This window comes from Euprymna scolopes, chromosome 35 (assembly GCF_053919585.1).
Source record: "Euprymna scolopes isolate OS-2025 chromosome 35, ASM5391958v1, whole genome shotgun sequence".
NCBI lineage: Eukaryota > Metazoa > Mollusca > Cephalopoda > Sepiida > Sepiolidae > Euprymna > Euprymna scolopes.
Window position 1 is genome coordinate 68,325,167 of NC_136516.1, and position 17,897 is coordinate 68,343,063.

Sequence of the window (17,897 nt, forward strand, 5' to 3'; positions counted from 1 at the left end):
AAATTGTGACAACGACAGCAGGAGGAGAGCATCATTTGGGTTCCATCAGCCAGAAGAAAAATCAAAAGCAAAATTTTTTAAACAAAAAAAAAACAAAAAACTTAGCATGGGTATTGAGCAACCAAAGTCCCTATAAAAAATAAGTAAATACCTGTGAGCAATCAGTCCCTATATAAAATAATTAAATACCTGTGAGTAACCAGGGGAGTCACTTCTAACTGGAAACCCTCTGCACACTCACACCGTTTGACACAGAGCTACTGAACTTGCCATGATGGGAAGAGGCGGGTTCATGGGTTACATTGCTCACTCCCACTTATAATGAGGAAACCTAATTTGTGTCAATAAAGATTCCCACCATTGCCCCCTCATGTTCATTTGAGCAATTGCTCCCCTCACCCCCCCCATAAAGATAATCCAAGCAATGTTGTGTCTATGTGTGTCTGTCACTACATCTATAGGACAAAAGGGAAATATAAGATACAAAATAAGATATGTAGAAAATAAATATGAGTTTAAAAGAAAATAAAATTTATTTATATTGTGATATAAAGCAGAGTCCATTTTTTTAAGGCTCTTTTTGAACTCAGTCAACGACGGGTACTTCTGCTAGTATCAACTAAGAGGCAATATTTGTTTATGTACTGCATTATTATAGTAGTAAAAAGAATTATATAAAATATCAACTCAGAGGCAATATATGTTTATGTACTACATTGTGACTTGAGTGAAAATATGAAAGATGAGTTTTATGACAGGTGTATTACAGCAATTAATAAAATTAATGAGAAGGAAGTACTTGTTGTGGCAGGAGATTTGAATTATGTTAGAAAGACTACTAGCTGTTTTGAGAGAGTGTAGGAGAAAATGTATGTGGTGATAAGAATAGAGAAAGAATCCTATAATTTGGCCTTGTCATAGATGTGTTTATTGCAAATACAGTTCTCAAGAAAATGGAAAGCTATTTTGAAAAAGATGTAGTTTGCTTGAAGCATTGTGCATAGTGTGAAAGGAGGTGTGTTTGAAGGCTATATCAATGCAGTTTGTGGAAAACACTGTGGATACAAGTTAGTGTATAAAAGAATAATGGCAATATTAGAAGAAATTTCAATAATTTTCAATTATATTACGTTTATTTACCAACAATGTTTCATACAAGATGGTAGGTGTTGATATTCCTAATTTTCAAAAATAGAATTTCTTCATTAGAGGAGAAAAGAAATGTCTGCAACTGTTCACTGAGGTTTTCCTTTGTCAGTTTTATTTTTTTATTTATGTATTCATTTTTTTTTTATTGGTGATCATTGTCGCAGTTAAGCTATCAAATCAATTTCCAGGATTCGAGTTGTGATGAATATTTAATATTGTTAGGAATTATTTTGTTCCATATGAATCTGAAACAATAAAGACTCAAGTAGATTATCAGTTTGTAAGGAAAAAGGACAGAAATTTCTTGAATGATATGAATGTTATATTTGCTGAAGATATTGTGACACAGCATAAACCAGTTATTTGTGACTTCCAATTTAAGAAAGGTCACAAAGTAAAGAGGAAGTAAAGAGTCCATTAAAAAATGTAGGACGTGAATGTTGAATGAAAAACATGAAACGAGAGTTTAGAAAGCACATCAGAAATGTGGAAGAACAAGGGAAGAAATTGAAGTTAGTTATTTACAAGTAACAGACCAGACTTGTGGGTGGACAAAAGGGCCCTCAACAAATAGGTTAGAATTAGAAATTTGAGAAATATATAAAAGACAAATGGAAATGATGGAGTGAAAAAAAAAAAAAATAAGGATACGTATCTGGTGGTAAAGAGCACAATAAGAAAAATAATTTACAAAACCAAGATGGAGGTTGAGCAGACTAAGTTTCCAAATATACTACAAGGGGATGACCAAAAATATTTCGTAGTCAGAATAACTAAACAGATGGGAAAGACAAATATGGATATTGTTGGGAATAAGTGCATTTGAAATGACCATGGAGTGTTAACAACAAATAAGCATGATGAGGAATACTATCGAGAGAGTTTTGAATACTGAGTTTTTTTTTCATGGAACTGAGAAAATCTAAGAACTGGAGAAGCAGTTATTAGTCCAGCTTTAAAAATTGAAAAAGAAACAAGAGTTAGGCTACAGGATTCTCAGGCGATGTTGCAGAAATGTTAAAGAATGCAGGTGAAACAGGCATTGAGACGATAACAGACGTAACAAATCAGATCATAAAAGAGGAGCCGGGATCTTAACACAATTGTGAACTATTGCAAGGGTAAAAGATATTTTCTGGATAGAGGTAATTACAGAGAACTTAAGTTGATGGATCAGTTCCTGAACGTGGCCAAAAGAATAATTTATGAGCAAATAAGAAGCATAGATGTAATGCTGTTTGGTTTTATGTGCAAAGTATGATTGGTATCAAGAGTTATGAAATGCAAGAGAAATATCTTGGAAAAAAAAATGAAGAAAAACCTATATTTTGCTTTTGTGAATTTGGAGAAAGCTTTTGGCAGAGTATTGTTTCATATGCTTTGCATAAATTAGGGGCAAGCAAGTGGTTGGTTGAAATGAACCATCACCAACCACTCGTAATGTACAGAAATGTTCAAAGTCATATCAAAATTAATAGCACATTTCATTACAGCTTTAATGTTAACGTGGAAGTACATCAAAGTCTGTTTCTTTTCATTTGTGTCTTAAAAGTGTTGTTCAGAGAGTTCTGTCCGAGTTGTATGTAAGAATTATTGTATTCTGATGATTTAATAATTGCCCATGAAACAATGGAAAGTCTTATTAAGTGTTCGACTGAGCTTCAATCTATGGTCCCCCCTCACCAAACTTTCACAAGAAACACTCGTCTAGCTAAAAACACTATTAATAATTTACCCCCACTCTTTATCTGTGCCTAAACCTAAACGTAGATTCCATGAACAAAGCTTCTTTCTTAGAACTGCACATCTGTGGAATTGTCTTCCGTTTTCCTGCTTTCCAGCTGTCTATAATATGGTTGTCTTCAAGTCCAACATAAACAATGATGAGCCGTTCCACTTAAGTTAACAAATTTACCGAACTTCCATTACTATCGATTACTATATTGTCCTTTTGACTACTGTTCACTCTTTAACCCTTTAACTATTGCTATACATCTTATGAGATGACTGACCAATTTTTATGATTTCAGATTTAAATGAACAGAACAGCTACAGCAGGAATTGGAATACACTCTACTAAAGCCTAATTGTCACAGATGGTAAATTTCAAAAATGCAATCTGGATATGCAGCCACTTTAAAAGAATCATATACAATATTTTGTTTTAAACTTAGAAAAACAACCACAGAAATGTCCGGAATGCTTCAGACTGCTTTTAGATCATCTTGCATGAATCGAGCATCAGTTTTTGAGTGACATAAGAGATTCAAGGAAGGCAGGAAGTCTGTGAGATGATGAGAGGTATGGGAGAAGTAAGGAAGTCAGAACACCAAAATGGATTGGCCAAATAAAGAATTTCATGGAGAAGGATCATCATATGCCTATAGAGACAATGAGTGCACATTTTGATGTCAGTGTGAGAACTGTACACACAATTATTCGCGAGGAACAGTAGATGCAGAAGATTTGCGTGAAGTTTGTCCCAATGCACCAATCCACAACTTCATCCTCGTCACAGACTATTTGATCAAGATGATCATCAAGACATGCTCTCATCTTCCCTATAGTCCAAACCTTGCTCCTTGTGACTTTTGGTTATTCCCTAAGCTCAAGAAAAATCTTAGAGGCTGTTATTATGAAACACTTGAGGAGATAAAAGAGGCTGTGATGAGGGTTATTGACACACTCACACAAGAGGACTTCCATAATTGGCTTATCAACTTATTCAGAGTATTTAATGTAAGATCAAGTCATTTTTTATTTATTTTCAAATGTTTATTAATGGGGCTTTTATTATTCTTTTAAGATTAAAGTTATGATGATCATGTTATTTTCGGGCAGCAAATTCTATTTAATCTAAATAATCCTATTTAATCTCAAAAATATTTCAGCCAACTAATGTTAGAAGAAGGCCAAAGAAAACATGGCAGAAATTGATAAGGATGGATTTGAAAGAAGACTAAAAACCTGGGCAGAGATAAGTTAGTTTAAAAATCAATTTCTAAAAGCAATCCAATGCATGCAAGTATTTAAAATGGATGTTAAACCAAAGATGATGATGGTCTGTCTAATCTAACAATTCTATTAAGATCCCAGCTTCTCTTTTATGATCTGATTTGTTTCACCTGCATCCTTTAACATTTCTGCAACATTCTGTCTAATCTAATAATATGGCTTTTATTAACATATTAGCAAGGAGACTTGATGTCGCTCGGGATTGAACGAGGATCAACAAATGTTTCACACTTCATCAATCAGTGAAATCGACCATTTTTCAATCAAATCGATTGATTGCCTGATCTAGTTGAGGGCCCACCACAGTGCTTCAAGAGGAAGTTTCACATACTTTCCTACAGAGACTTAATTCACAATACATTGTAGTCTACATTACACTGTAGAGAACCTACTGTTGATTTTATAAAATTATTTTTTATATATAATGGTTGGCATTAAAGTTTTAAATGCAAAAGTCAAGTATCATGCCTCAATTGTGCTCTAAACAAAGACATTTATTTCAAAAGCATCCCTGTCTTATTAAAGAGTTTACTGTTGATTTTATATGCCAGGCCCTTCTGCTTGTGCGGTGATAAAATTTCTCAAATACACTTGTGATGTTAAATTGTATAAGAGTGTTAACTTTGGTCAAAATCAGACTGTTACTTATTTAACCAGATTTTTTCAATTACTGATTTTCGATACTTATTAAAAATTTTTCTTTTGCAAGATATGTTAATAAAAACCATACAAACATTATTAGATTAGACAGATCATCCTCGTATTTGGTTTAACATCCATTTCACATGCTGGCTTTTAGAAACTGACTTTCGAACTGACCTTTCTCTGGCCAGGTCTTCATTTATTTTTCAAATCCACCCCAATCATTTTCTCCTGTTTTCCTTAGCTTTCTGCTACCATTACCTTAACTGTTTCACATCTATTAAACCAAGAAGTTCTTCCATATTTGATTTCTCATCCATCTCCATTGTCTTTTTTTTATTTTGTGCGCCCCAAACAAGACATTGTCACTAAAAGATAAGCGGCTACTGTGAGAGGGGCTAGATTGATTGGGGGTTGAGCAATAAAATGTTTGTTTGTTTATATTACATTTCTGTATGATGATGCTGTCAAGGAAACAAAAAGAGAATTCCAAAAGCAAATCGTTCAAGAAAAGAGTCTTACAGTATCTAGGGATGCAGAAAATGGATGCAATTTTGCTGATAGTCGAGTAGGTTGGAGTATTCTCAAGTTATGGAAAGGTGGAAGTACAAGTGCAGTCAGTTTATTGGAATACATTTTGTGGAAATACTTGTAAAAGAAGTACAGGGATGCAACAGAGGCTGGAGCTTGGCAGACAGTGTAGGGCATATTAGGTTTTTTTTTTTTTGCACTCTGTCCAAGAGGGAGCGACTAGTGATTCATGCACCATTCCAGAAAAACTGGTTGTCATATCTCAACACAACCTGTAACGTGCTTGTTAAATTTTGATTGAACTCACCTGATACTTGGAGGGTCACATTTCTCGACAATAACTTGGTTCATTAACCTGTCTTTTTCTTGAAATTCTGCAATCAATTTCTCAATATCCTCCTAATAGAAACAAAATAGAAAATCATATGATCATTAGCTATTAGTTGCCTCTTTTATTTTTGCAATTAATCATGGTTGCTTTGTGTTTATTATGTTTATTTAATATTTATTCGTTTATTATCTCTCTTTGGGAGTCATCTCTTATTTTAATTTACTTGAAAACAATAAAATGGATAAAGTGGATATACCAACTCAATACAATGCAATCACATCTAATGTGATAAGGCAAAATCATTTTACATTTGAAAAAGGAATAGAAATCACTGGACAGATGTGTTCATAACAGGAGACTTTGATAGTGTGGCGATGTTGAAAGAATGGATGAGAGCTTTTTTTAGTTAGTAGATGTAGAACAGTTGAGGTAGCAGGTTCAGTTCCTAGGGAAAAGCCAAAGAAAATAGGAGAGGAAGTGATGATTGACTTGAGAAAAAGGAGAGATAAATAAAGACCTGACGAGAGACAGATTAGTTTGGAAGTCAATTTTTAAAGCTGTTCAACACATGCTAGCATATAAAAGAGATGTTAAACAGAATATGATGATAATGGTGATGATAACAATGATGATGATAGATTCCTTTTAAACAAATTTTAAAATCCAGCAAAGGAACATGTCATTTAGTTCTATTCCGACACATTAAAGATATCGCCTCTGTTTGCCATTATTAAAATTAAGATTTTGAAAAAATATTGTGTTGAGAAAGTCTCCAGAAAAATACACCACTGCTTATATAAAGCAATAAAGTTAACACTTCCATTAGGCATTAACAATCTGTCCTGTGATAGTCTTATCACAGTTAATATGGATCATCAATATTCTGTTCTATGTTCATTTCAGGAGTTCAACTTTAGTTGGACTTAGCATATTAGCTAGCAATACTGAATGGCCAGGGACTTTTAGATTTTTAGTTTTCCATGACCTCCAGCACCTTGGTGTGGATATATGTTTTATTCAGGAATCTCACATTTTGAGAGACTCTAAGGATATCCTGTTTGCAGTCTTCTGTCACTATTTGGCTTGTGTTGATACTTGTTCATGGGAGAGAGATCCTGACTAGTAAGACATCCTTTGAGAATGTGATACGTGCCCTTTGTTTTGCAAATTTACAAGTTAGTGTAGTGGACTTTCGGTCAGCGTTCAAGTTGTGGATAACTTGACAAAGACTAAAGTTACTTCTCATGAAAGAGGAGAACTATTTATGGCACAATGGGAGATTCCATTGTGCACACATGGGCCAGTCTATTCTTTGGATTGTGATTGGCTGAATCACCTGATTGGATATGCTTGTACATAAATACAAGCCCTCAGTCCAGCTCAATCTGATGTCTGTCTTGTGCATAAGCTGGACCCTTGGTAAGTGTTGCTGCTATTATTATTATTGTTGTTGTTGTTGTGTGTTATTGACTAACACAGTTCTTTTGATTATTCTACATCTCCCCTCTTCCCCCCCCCACAAGTAGGCTGGGTTGTGTGAGAGGTGTATCTCTCTTTTAGGCCTAGTTTGTTGTGTGGTAGTAACCTAGAAAGAGCTCGGGGAATCCTTGATCGAAAGCGTGGGGATATATGTGTGGTTTGTTGTTGGGGTTTGGTTGCTGTGTATGTACTATTACAGGGAGATAGTGGGAGATGCAAGAATGTAGTATCGCTTGAGGGAATTGTTGGTCCTAGTGCTGCACTTGGTATTGGGGTTGGTGCAGGCTTAAGTTCGCATTTTCTGAGGAAACGGCGGTTCCTCAGTGTGATCCTTCCGGATCCGTTAACCCTGATTCGGTATTGTCGATCTGGTAGGGAACTGATGATTTTGCCCGTTGTGTTCCATCTGCGATTGACTGGATTTTGGATGGTTACAGTGTCACCAGCTTGTAACGGTGGAAGGTTGTGGGTATATTTATTGCATCTTTCTACTATTTTTGCATTGCGGTGGTGGAGCATTTCCTCGTGATGTTGTGCCGCTGACACCCATTCAGGATGAGGCCTGTAGAGGACTGGCTGTGAAGGGATGGAGTCACGTAGTCGACGGTGAAGTAATAATTGAGCCGGTGATAGGCCAATGCTTTGGATTGGGGTATTCCGATACTGCAAGATGTCCCGGGCAACACTGTCATTGTCCAAGGAACCGTGGGGGCCTGTGTTTCCTTTCACAATCCTCTTTGCAGTTTTTACTGCGAGCTCTGCCCTGCCATTGGATTGGGGATACGCAACAGAAGATAATCTGTGCCTAAAACACCATGTTTTCAGAAATTCTTGGAACGTGCTGGAAGTGAAAGGTGGGCCGCCATCGGTGCTGAGTTCTTCTGGGGCACCATATGTTTGGAACAGTTGTCGGCATATGGACATCAATTTGGTTGTAGTAGTGTGACCTGATTCTAGGCGGTATAAAATTAGCCAACCAGTTAGCCTATCTGTGCAGGCAAGGTATGTGTGATCTCCAATATAAAAAATATCCATGATGATTTGTTGGAATAGCCACTGTGGGGATCGTGTTAGAATGATAGGCTCCCTTGGTTGACTAGGTGCGATGGTTGAGCATACCATGCAATTCGCCCTAATACTGCGGATTGATGCATCCATCCCTGGCCAGTACACCGATTCGTTGGCACGTGCTTTCATGCCGACTACTCCTTGGTGTGCAGAATGCAGGCAGTGTAGGACCTTTTTTCGTTGTGTTTTGGGGATGACGATCCTTCGATCCAACAATACTAGACCATTGTCAGTGCTAAGGCGGTGCCTCACCTCCCAATACTCACGGATTTCGGGCGCAGTGAGATTACGTGTTTTTGGGAAGCCTTGCTGTATTGTGTCTATTAATTTGTTATATTGTTGATCGCCACGACCTGCTGACTGAATTAGGTCTGGTGATATCATGGCTATATTACTGCTGTCTGCAAATGTTGCTATTAAAGCTGTTGACTCTGTTATGTTGCTTATGTTGTTCGACTCCAGTATATCCATTTGAGAGGGTTTTGTTGGAAATACATCGAGGAGGGCTTGCACCATCGCCCCTGGGTGGCGGGAAACTGCATCAGGGCCTCTGTGCCACTTCCCGGGGCAATGCTGTATGGTAAATCTGTATCTCAGGGTCTTTTCCTTTAGTCTAAAGAGCCGGGGGTTTTGGATCTTGCTCAGATCACGATCGCCAAATATCCCCTTCAGAGGTTCATGGTCTGTGACCACTATGATGTTTGGAGAACCCATGACGAACATACGGCATTTCTCCAATGCCCATGCTATTGCTGCTGCCTCACCCTCTATTGGTGCATATCTGCGCTCAGCATCCGTGCAAAATCTGCTGCCGGCATATATCAGATGCCAACCTTCGGAACAGCAGATTGGGGCTTTTTCCATGGTACATTGGCAATGTTTTTGTAGGAGTAGGAAGCCCATTCCTTCTTTGCTCCAATCTGGAGCAAGGCAAGTTGCTCTGTCTTTGTCGAATGTTGCTACCCCCTTCTGGACTAGGTGAATTATAACTTGCTTGGAATCTTTGAATGCGTCTTCAAGGTTTTGATTCCAAGCAAATTTGGAGTTTTGTTTGACGAGGTCCCGAAAAGGCACCATAACTGGACCCAGTGAATATGCCCAGGCTACTTGGTTGACAAGCCCAAACCATGATCTGGCATCAGTAATTGTCCTTGGGACTGGAAAATCCTGTATCGCTTGTATCATGGACTCAGAAGGGGTCACTCCTGAAGAAGTTATCTGGAGGCCTCCAAATTGTACGACATCCTGACAGAATTGGAATTTGTCGGTGTTGAGCACAATTCCATTCTTAGCACATTGGAGCAGAAAATCGAAGGTATGATAAAAAGCTCCCTCAATGCTAGAGTCATATAGCAGGGTATCGTCTACTATCTTCACCTTGCGTGGGATATCTTTTATTATCTCATCGTATCTGCGAGTGTAAGCATCCCCACATGCGACATATCCTTGAGGCATCCTAAGATACATGTATCTTCTCCACTCAGTTATGAAGGTGGTTAATGGTTGAGATTCTTTGTCTAAGAGAATCGAGTGGTATCCATCAACAGCGTCTAGGACTGTTTTCTTTGTTCTAGGTGGCACTTGCAGTGCCAACTGGAATAGCGACCCAGTATGGTGGGTTTCTCGCTTGCATTGAGAGTTAAGGTGTTGGTAATCTATTGTTCTCCATGGATTACCATTCTTTTTGGCAGTTATTACCATAGTACTGCACCAATCAGTAGGCATACCCACGGGTACTGGAGCTATGATACCTTTTTCTACATCCTTCCAAAGGGCTTGTCTTACTGGTTCCTTGAAGTGGAAGGGTACAGGAATTGGGTTATGCCTGGCTTTAGGGATTGCTCCCTCTTTGAGGTGAATGTGAGCAGCTGGGCCGGACATGGCTGGAAATATCCCATCTTTGTTGAATGTCGTTTTGGCAAACTTTTCTAGGAGCCAGCTCTTAAGTTTGCCTATGTTATCTTCTGTTGCGGGAAAAGGGAGGTTTTTGGGGCGATTTGGCAATTGATCTACACACTTTTTAGACTCGGTGTCTACCTCTTCATGTACGTCTGCTAAAGGGTTTGGAAAATGTTTGTGCAATATTCCCACATCGATGCAGGCTGCTCTGCTGAGATAAAGCCGTTGTATGCCCTTGCATATGTAGAGGGCTTGTTTAGTTGTTTTCCCTCTGACCACAAACTCAACTGGTAGCCAACCCTGACACATGAGTTTGAAACCTCCAACTGTTCGTATGATCTTTCTTGATTGGACAAGACTAATCTCTGTGAGGCCCATTTTGATTAAATGCTTTGGTCCCCCAAGACAAATGGCGGCACCACTGTCGGGAAAAACCTTTAGCGTTGTACTACAACTCCTAGGGATATTGACAGCTTGTCTGGGATCTGGTTTTGGTGAGAATGGGATTACTGATGCATTTATTTCAGTTAACAGATCACCTTCTGTAGTCATAATGGTGCCCCTCATTTGATTGAATGTGATATGGGCCATGAGTGTATTCATGGGAGCTTCTTGGTCTTCAAGACTTTTTATCACTGCCGGGCGATATTTCTTTGTCCGGCACACTGCTGAGAAATGGTTAAGTTTCCCACAAGTGTTGCACATTTGATTCCATGCCGGACATGTTAAATGGCGGGCACTTGTCCTTGGAGTACCGTGTTGGTGACTACCGCAACCTATGCAGGTTTGACGGGGTTCTTTATCAGCAATGTTATCGTTGTGAGTAGCAGTAGAGCTAGTGCGAATATTGCCTCTGCTAGTCCGTACAGCACTGTTTTTTTTTTTTCCGATACATTGACATCCGGACTGTAGCTATGTCTGAGGTATCAGTCATTGCGGTTTGGTCCCGTAGTGCAGACTCAAATGCCTCAGCATGACAAATATTTTGGTTGAGAGTTTTTAGCAATCCGGCTTTTGCCAGTAGATCGGTCTGAAGCGTATCATTCGATATCCCTTTGATAAATTGGTCCTTGATGTAAATGTCGGACAGGTCGTGATCGCAGTTAGGGCATGAGAAATTACAGTCTATGGCCGTGGACCTAAGACGAACAAGGTATTGTTGGATGGGTTCATCTTCATGCTGTGATATAGATGCAAATGTCATCCGATGGACCATGGGATTTGATTTTTGAGTTACCAATGCTTCTGTCATCTCTAGCAGCTTGTCTGGGTTGGTGGTGAAGAACTTAGGGTACGTATTTATGATTGCGTTTTGAACGGATTCATCAGTGCAACTGTATAACTGGGTATTGGCCTGAGAAGTTGGCATGTCCGTTATTCTGGTGAATACTTCCCAGTCAATCCGAAATTTTCTGAATTGTTGAGGGGTCATTTCGAGATGAAGTTGGGGAGGCCTGGCAGCTGGTGCCTTAGCATAGGTGGTCTGGGTAGCGGGCTCCTTGGCTTGTCGAAGGATAGACAGAGCTTCTCCCATTGTTGTGATTCCCAATTCTCTTAGCATGGCTCGATCCATTACTTGAAGGTTTTCTTTCCTCAGTTTTTCCTTCACAAAAGTTGCAGCGTAGCTCTTGGCGGAATCGGCAGCAATGCCTGCTTTGAGGAAATAGTCTTCCCAATCTTCTGTCTCGAATCCTGTTCGTAGCGCCATGTTGGATTGTGTAGTGGACTTTCGGTCAGCGTTCAAGTTGTGGATAACTTGACAAAGACTAAAGTTACTTCTCATGAAAGAGGAGAACTATTTATGGCACAATGGGAGATTCCATTGTGCACACATGGGCCAGTATATTCTTTGGATTGTGATTGGCTGAATCACCTGATTGGATATGCTTGTACATAAATACAAGCCCTCAGTCCAGCTCAATCTGGTGTCTGTCTTGTGCATAAGCTGGACCCTTGGTAAGTGTTGCTGCTATTATTATTATTGTTGTTGTTGTGTGTTATTGACTAACACAGTTCTTTTGATTATTCTACAGTAAGCTGTGTGTTTTGGATGTTACCATAAAAGAGAAATTGTTTTAACTCATTGAGGTTTATGTGCCTCATAAGAGTACTGAGTATGGGATCCTTTTGAGTGGTAGATCATACTGTTTACGACTATATTATTTAATATTAGTAAGAGATTGGAATACTAGATCCGGATTTAATTCACTGGAGTTATAATGACAACAGGGCCATCAAGTGATTTTGTGAACAATTTTAATCTTGGTAATAAATTCAGGAATGATAAAATCCCTAAATTTATCATGAATTTGAACTCTTAGATGTGACTTTGACTCAGTTACAAAGACCAATTCTTGATGAAAAGAGTCAATGCAAGGTTATCTCAGTTTTCACAGACTGCACAGATGCATTTAACTCATATGGCCCTAAACCTAGAATGGCTAGTTTAGTTAATGGAAGTTCAACACATCATGAAAAACTTCTAGAACTTCCTTCTATCTGAAGATGGTCTGGGAATGCAGAGCATTAATATTCATTAACTTAGGCTTAACTTATATAATGTTGATTGAATATATACACCTTGTGAAGGAAATGGTGAATGCTGGAAAGAAGACACTAAGAAAGCCTTTCCAGTTTTAAAAACGTGTGCGCTCAGATGAAAACAAGGCATGTTGATTATTTCAAAAGCTAATAACTTTTACAATGAATATAAACAAGCTTTCAAGTTCTTCTCATAGCACATTATAATATGTAATAGGAATGGAAACCATTGAAGTTGATAGGATTAACAAGGCAAACCTCACAAATGTGAAGTTAAGCCAAATTTTGCATTTGACACCCAAGTCAAAACATTTCAATAATAATGAGGCATCCCTCATTTGGTTGATGATTCAAAAAGGTTTCTAGATTGGCAACAACCTCTGCATAGTTAGCATGACTATGAAGTAGGAGTCTGCTAATAATCCCTTCTATAATTGCAGCATTATTTGGCCATTATAGAAGTTGAAGGCTACATGGCCTGCATGCTTAATAGACAGTTCTTTGTTCTGGAAGCTGAGTCAGTAAAAACTGGGCTCCAGCATTAAAGACAGAGAAATGTTATGGTTACAAACCATTATACGAGGGATATGATCACCTTGTTCGTATTCATTTTACAACATCATCTGAAAAATGAAAATGATAATTATGGAGAAAAGATGGAGAAAGTGAAACTCTCTTCATTAACAAATAGGTAAAAAGGTCTACGGCTGTGTTGAATGGTAGGTTCTTATTTTGAATGATATTTGGACATCGTTGATTGGTGCACAGATTTTAGACTTTCAAAAGGAATGATACATTCTGATCCAAATTACACTAATTTAAGGTTTATTATTTGGTTTATTTCCCTTTTTTATATAACTTAACTAGAGTATATATATCATATAAGATCTATTTTATTTTTCTTTTGGTTGTATATAATTTCCCTCCCTCTTTCAATGTACGTAATTTGTCATGATGGCAGCACAATTTGGTCGATCGCACAGCAGAAATATCACCTGTTCAGCACTAGTTACAGCAACTTCCTCCAACTGCTTGATTGCGTCCCACCCAAGCAGCAAAATATATCTTCATCTACAATCAGAACTTCCATAGTCATCGTGAGCTTTGCATCGATGCAGTTCTACAGCACTTCACTGCACCTCCATTTGCCGTGAGCACACTAGTTGCTTTCTTTGACAGCACGACTTGTCTACCAGAATATGTCTGCATCCTGTGTCCATGAGAGCTTTATGTAGTATTCCATTGATGTGGACAGTCATCACTGGTAATGCACCATTTACAAGATTTTGATGGATGAGATTTGAAATGAGTTCTCATTCCCTTGTCCATTTCTTGGACAACATTGAGCTGTTGGCATCATTAGCGTGTGAGTGTTTTTCAGGACTTTTCACCAGTACCTCTAAATGCCTTGTAACAGAAGAAAATTGTTTGACTATGATTGCGTCCATCAGAGTTGTAACATTTCAGGGGTGTATCCATCTCTTTCTGTGTGCATTGTGATGCCTGTGCAGCTACTGCAACGCACTTTGTAACTTCAATGCAGTTCTTCAACATGGCACGAGCTTGTGCCAGTACACATGGCAAATCTAGGTCCTCTATTTGTGTTTGTAGAAGTTTATGCAATCTAGCAGACATCACCTCTTCATAATGCACCAACACTGTGTAATGCAATTCACCACATCAAATTCTCAAACTGCAACTCGACACACTTGATGCTATGTGTGATTTACAACTGACAAATGACTCAAGAGTCATCCTTATATTGTAGCTGGGCGAGTGCATTCTTGTACCCCAATTGATGTTCAGCGTGAGCATGCATACACACTCTGTTCTCGGGCATTTCCTCACTACAGTTTCACCATTACATATTGTACATATGGGTTTTAAGTAATTCATTTATTGAACGATTTTGTTTTGGTGAATGGAAAATGGCTCAGTACTATGCTTGCATTGTTCATTGAAATGTTAGTCAATGACTGTAACCAACTAAGATCGTTAAAATAGATATGACCAACCCTTTCCCCAATACCACCCTTTCATTTTATACTATTACAAATAAATATTAGTTTCTATTTCAGTGTTTTGCCTGTTTTAAATGATAACTCGGACTTAGAGGTAGTGTTTGGATTAAATAGGTACGATTTTTGTTGATTTTTTTCTGTAAACATAATAAAAAATGAAAACGCTACACGCACAGGGTTGTGATTATATACACGGTGGAACGGTAAAATTGTCGCCCTAGAAAAAAAGACATGATTTCATTTCCATTTGATGAAAACTGGTTTTCTTTTTTGTTGCAGATCATTAACCATCAGTTGTGTATAAATCCCAAGAGTGATAAGACCCTTTTATCATGTCTGAAAGTGACACAATTTTCAACGAGTGAGATCAGAGATGTGCTACTGTACAAATCATACTCTCTACCAATCTAAGTTATGACAACAGGGCCATTGCCAGCACCCTCAAAATGCATCGTTGGATTACCACAAATAACAGTGACGTACCCAGGGTGATGAAAACAAAGTTTCCAGCCACGGTTATGGTGTGGTTTCAAGTGAGGGCCACATCATGCCACCTCACATCTTCGAAGTCGGCTTGAAAGTCAACACCAAAGTGTACCTGGATGTGCAGAAGAGTGTGGTGATCCCCTAGTACAATCAGATGGCTGCTGGCAGACCCTAGGTGTGGCAGCAAGACTTGACGCTGGCCCACAAGTCCAAAGAGACCCAGGCTTGGCTTCAGGAGTGCTATGATTTCGTACCCTTCTCTCACTGAGCCCCCCTCCTCCCCTGACCTGAACTCGCTCGGCTGCTTCGTTTGGTCATACATCGAAAACATCACCAACCTGACCTCCCACAACACCAAAGCCAGCCTGATCACTGCCATCCACCGAGTATTCGCTGAACTTCTGCCAGCACATGTGGAAAAGGCATCTTCCCAGTTCTGGACATATATCAAGGTGGTGATTGAGACTGAAGGCGGCTACAACGAATAGATGTCAGCTTTACTACATAATCAAGTTGCTTGAATTGATTTTTTTCAAAAAACGTTTTGAAATAAAGCTGTAGTGTTGTTTTCTTTATGGGACACTTTTATCGTTCGACTCTGTATTTTTATCTTTTTCATTGTTATTATTTTTATAACTAAAACATGTTTAAGAAAAAATAAGTTGTTTAAAAGTGAGGTAGGTACTTATGCAGAGAGTGATGCTGAAACACATTTCACTAGCACCCATTTTATTCTAAATAATTTGGATGATATTCTAAGCGAAACTCAAACTGAGTGTTTATGATGAATCTTATTATACACAGCAAACGTAAAAAAAAAAAAATTAAAAAAAAAGTCGCTAAAATCACCAAAAACGAAACCATTCAACTCACCTCACCCTTAGCTTCCAGTTCTTTTTTTAAACGTTTTCCAGCTTTTTTTTCAGTCTTGGCCGCTGTTTTTTCTTTGCCTTTTCCCTTGTTCTCCTTCTTATTTTTCTTTCCCATCTTTAAGCAAGAATATTATGATTTCAGAAAAGTTTGACAAAAACAACCAAAAAAAAAACCCCCAGAAACACGTTTTTATTTTTCAACTTTAAAACACCGCGTGCCTCCAAAACGGTGAATATCTAAATTATGTGCCGACAAAAATAACTTCCATAATTTGCAAACATTACAGCACAAGATATATTCATTGTTAGCGATAATTGAGAGAAATTGAAAATCAGCAAAATATACAACAAACAATCTTTGCCAAACGATAAAAACATCATTTGCATCGACTTGTGAGCATTTGGTAGTATACACAACAAAATGAAACAGTGGTCAACAAACTAGCACGCCGTCCGGCATTGCCCGGACGTAAAATACGCTTAAATTAGATATTTTGATTAATGCAGATTTCGTATTTATTATTATATTATTATATTGGACCCAATATATAATAACGATTTAAAAAGTTAAAAAAAAAGCAAAAAATTGATTCGTGCACCACCACTGAGAATCCAAATCAAAACGTTTAGCTTACGATTTACCTTTTCCTTTGACGTTAATGCTTGGAGACATGTTTGCTGCAAGACTAAAAATTAAAACATGAACCAATAGCTATTATATTACGTATGCATATTCATAATGCCGTTGGTCAACCTTCCCTTGCAAATTCTATTTCTTTAATGTTCACACTTTTGCACCGATTTTCCCCGGCTAAAATTAAAATATAAAGTTTCGCATGTGTTCGATATATATATTCGCATGTGTTCGAATACCCTATATATGAAATTTCATATCTGGAGACAAAAAACTGACAGAGGAGTTTGGTAGGCAAAATATTTTAAACAAATATATATACGCATACATAAATATATATAGAAAGAGATTTGTGTTTACTATAACCTTTTTATGTAAATATTACACAAGTATAAATCATGTAGAATATCTGCATGAATATAATTACACGTAATACTTAACTAAAGATGATCATCCCGTAGTGCCCACTATATACAGCCGGAACGAATCTTCAGCAGAGACATTCTCATAGCAATCACTGTGTCAACGCTCATGGATTTCAGAATGCGTAAATACACAATGTCGTAATTTGCCCATCCACACACTTACAATAAAGGAACTATGTTACGCTTCACACACAGTGATACAACAAATAGTCTGGAATGTTCTAGAACTCTCCTATATAAGCTTTTGTATGCGGAAATCAAATCGGTCCAGTCTAGGATGAAGTTTTACGAGTAAACAACATCGCTGCTGACTCTGTCCTTGTGTGATGTTAAACCACTAACATAACTTTGCACGCGTGTCGTACACCTAAATTCTCAGCATGAAAAGTACCATATCGAATGAGAATTAATTATTTTCCACAAGTTATTTCATACACATTCAACACGTACACTCACACACACGTCACTTAAGCAATTAATGATTTTCTTTTCTCTCCAAAAAATAACCATATGTGTTTCCTCTTAACATGAAAATCTGTAATCATGAACTTTTTGCCTTTTCTATAAGAAACTCATTAACAAAGATTATGTCTAATGAAATCTTGTTGCAAAACCTTGATGCTGAAATGATTTGAATTACTGTTTCTTAAACATGTTAATAAATGTTTTTATTTTGTCCCAGTACAGCGAAGTTGCTCACGCTTTTAATTTTATATGGATGTGGATGTGACTCGGTAGGACTCTTCTGTAAATTGGAGATCTCGTTAAATTTATCTTTAATGGTCCCAGTGATACTCTACCATT

The 17,897-nt window shown here is 37.9% G+C and overlaps 1 protein-coding gene across 2 annotated transcripts in view; it reads right to left on the bottom strand.

The window, feature by feature from the left end:
* The window catches only part of LOC145259900 (kelch domain-containing protein 4-like), a 64,282-nt gene extending 48,017 nt beyond the window's left edge, over positions 1-16,265 (bottom strand). The window contains exons 1-2 of one of the 2 annotated variants that reach the window (XM_080117821.1): positions 16,036-16,265; positions 5,645-5,736 (exon numbers count right to left, since the gene is read on the bottom strand). In XM_080117821.1, coding sequence (XP_079973947.1) covers positions 5,645-5,736; positions 16,036-16,149 — 206 coding nt within the window. In that variant the 5' untranslated portion in view covers positions 16,150-16,265. The remainder of the gene's footprint in view (positions 1-5,644; positions 5,737-16,035) is intronic. The other variant, XM_080117820.1, reaches the window with a different exon arrangement.
* Positions 16,266-17,897: the final 1,632 nt, after the last annotated feature.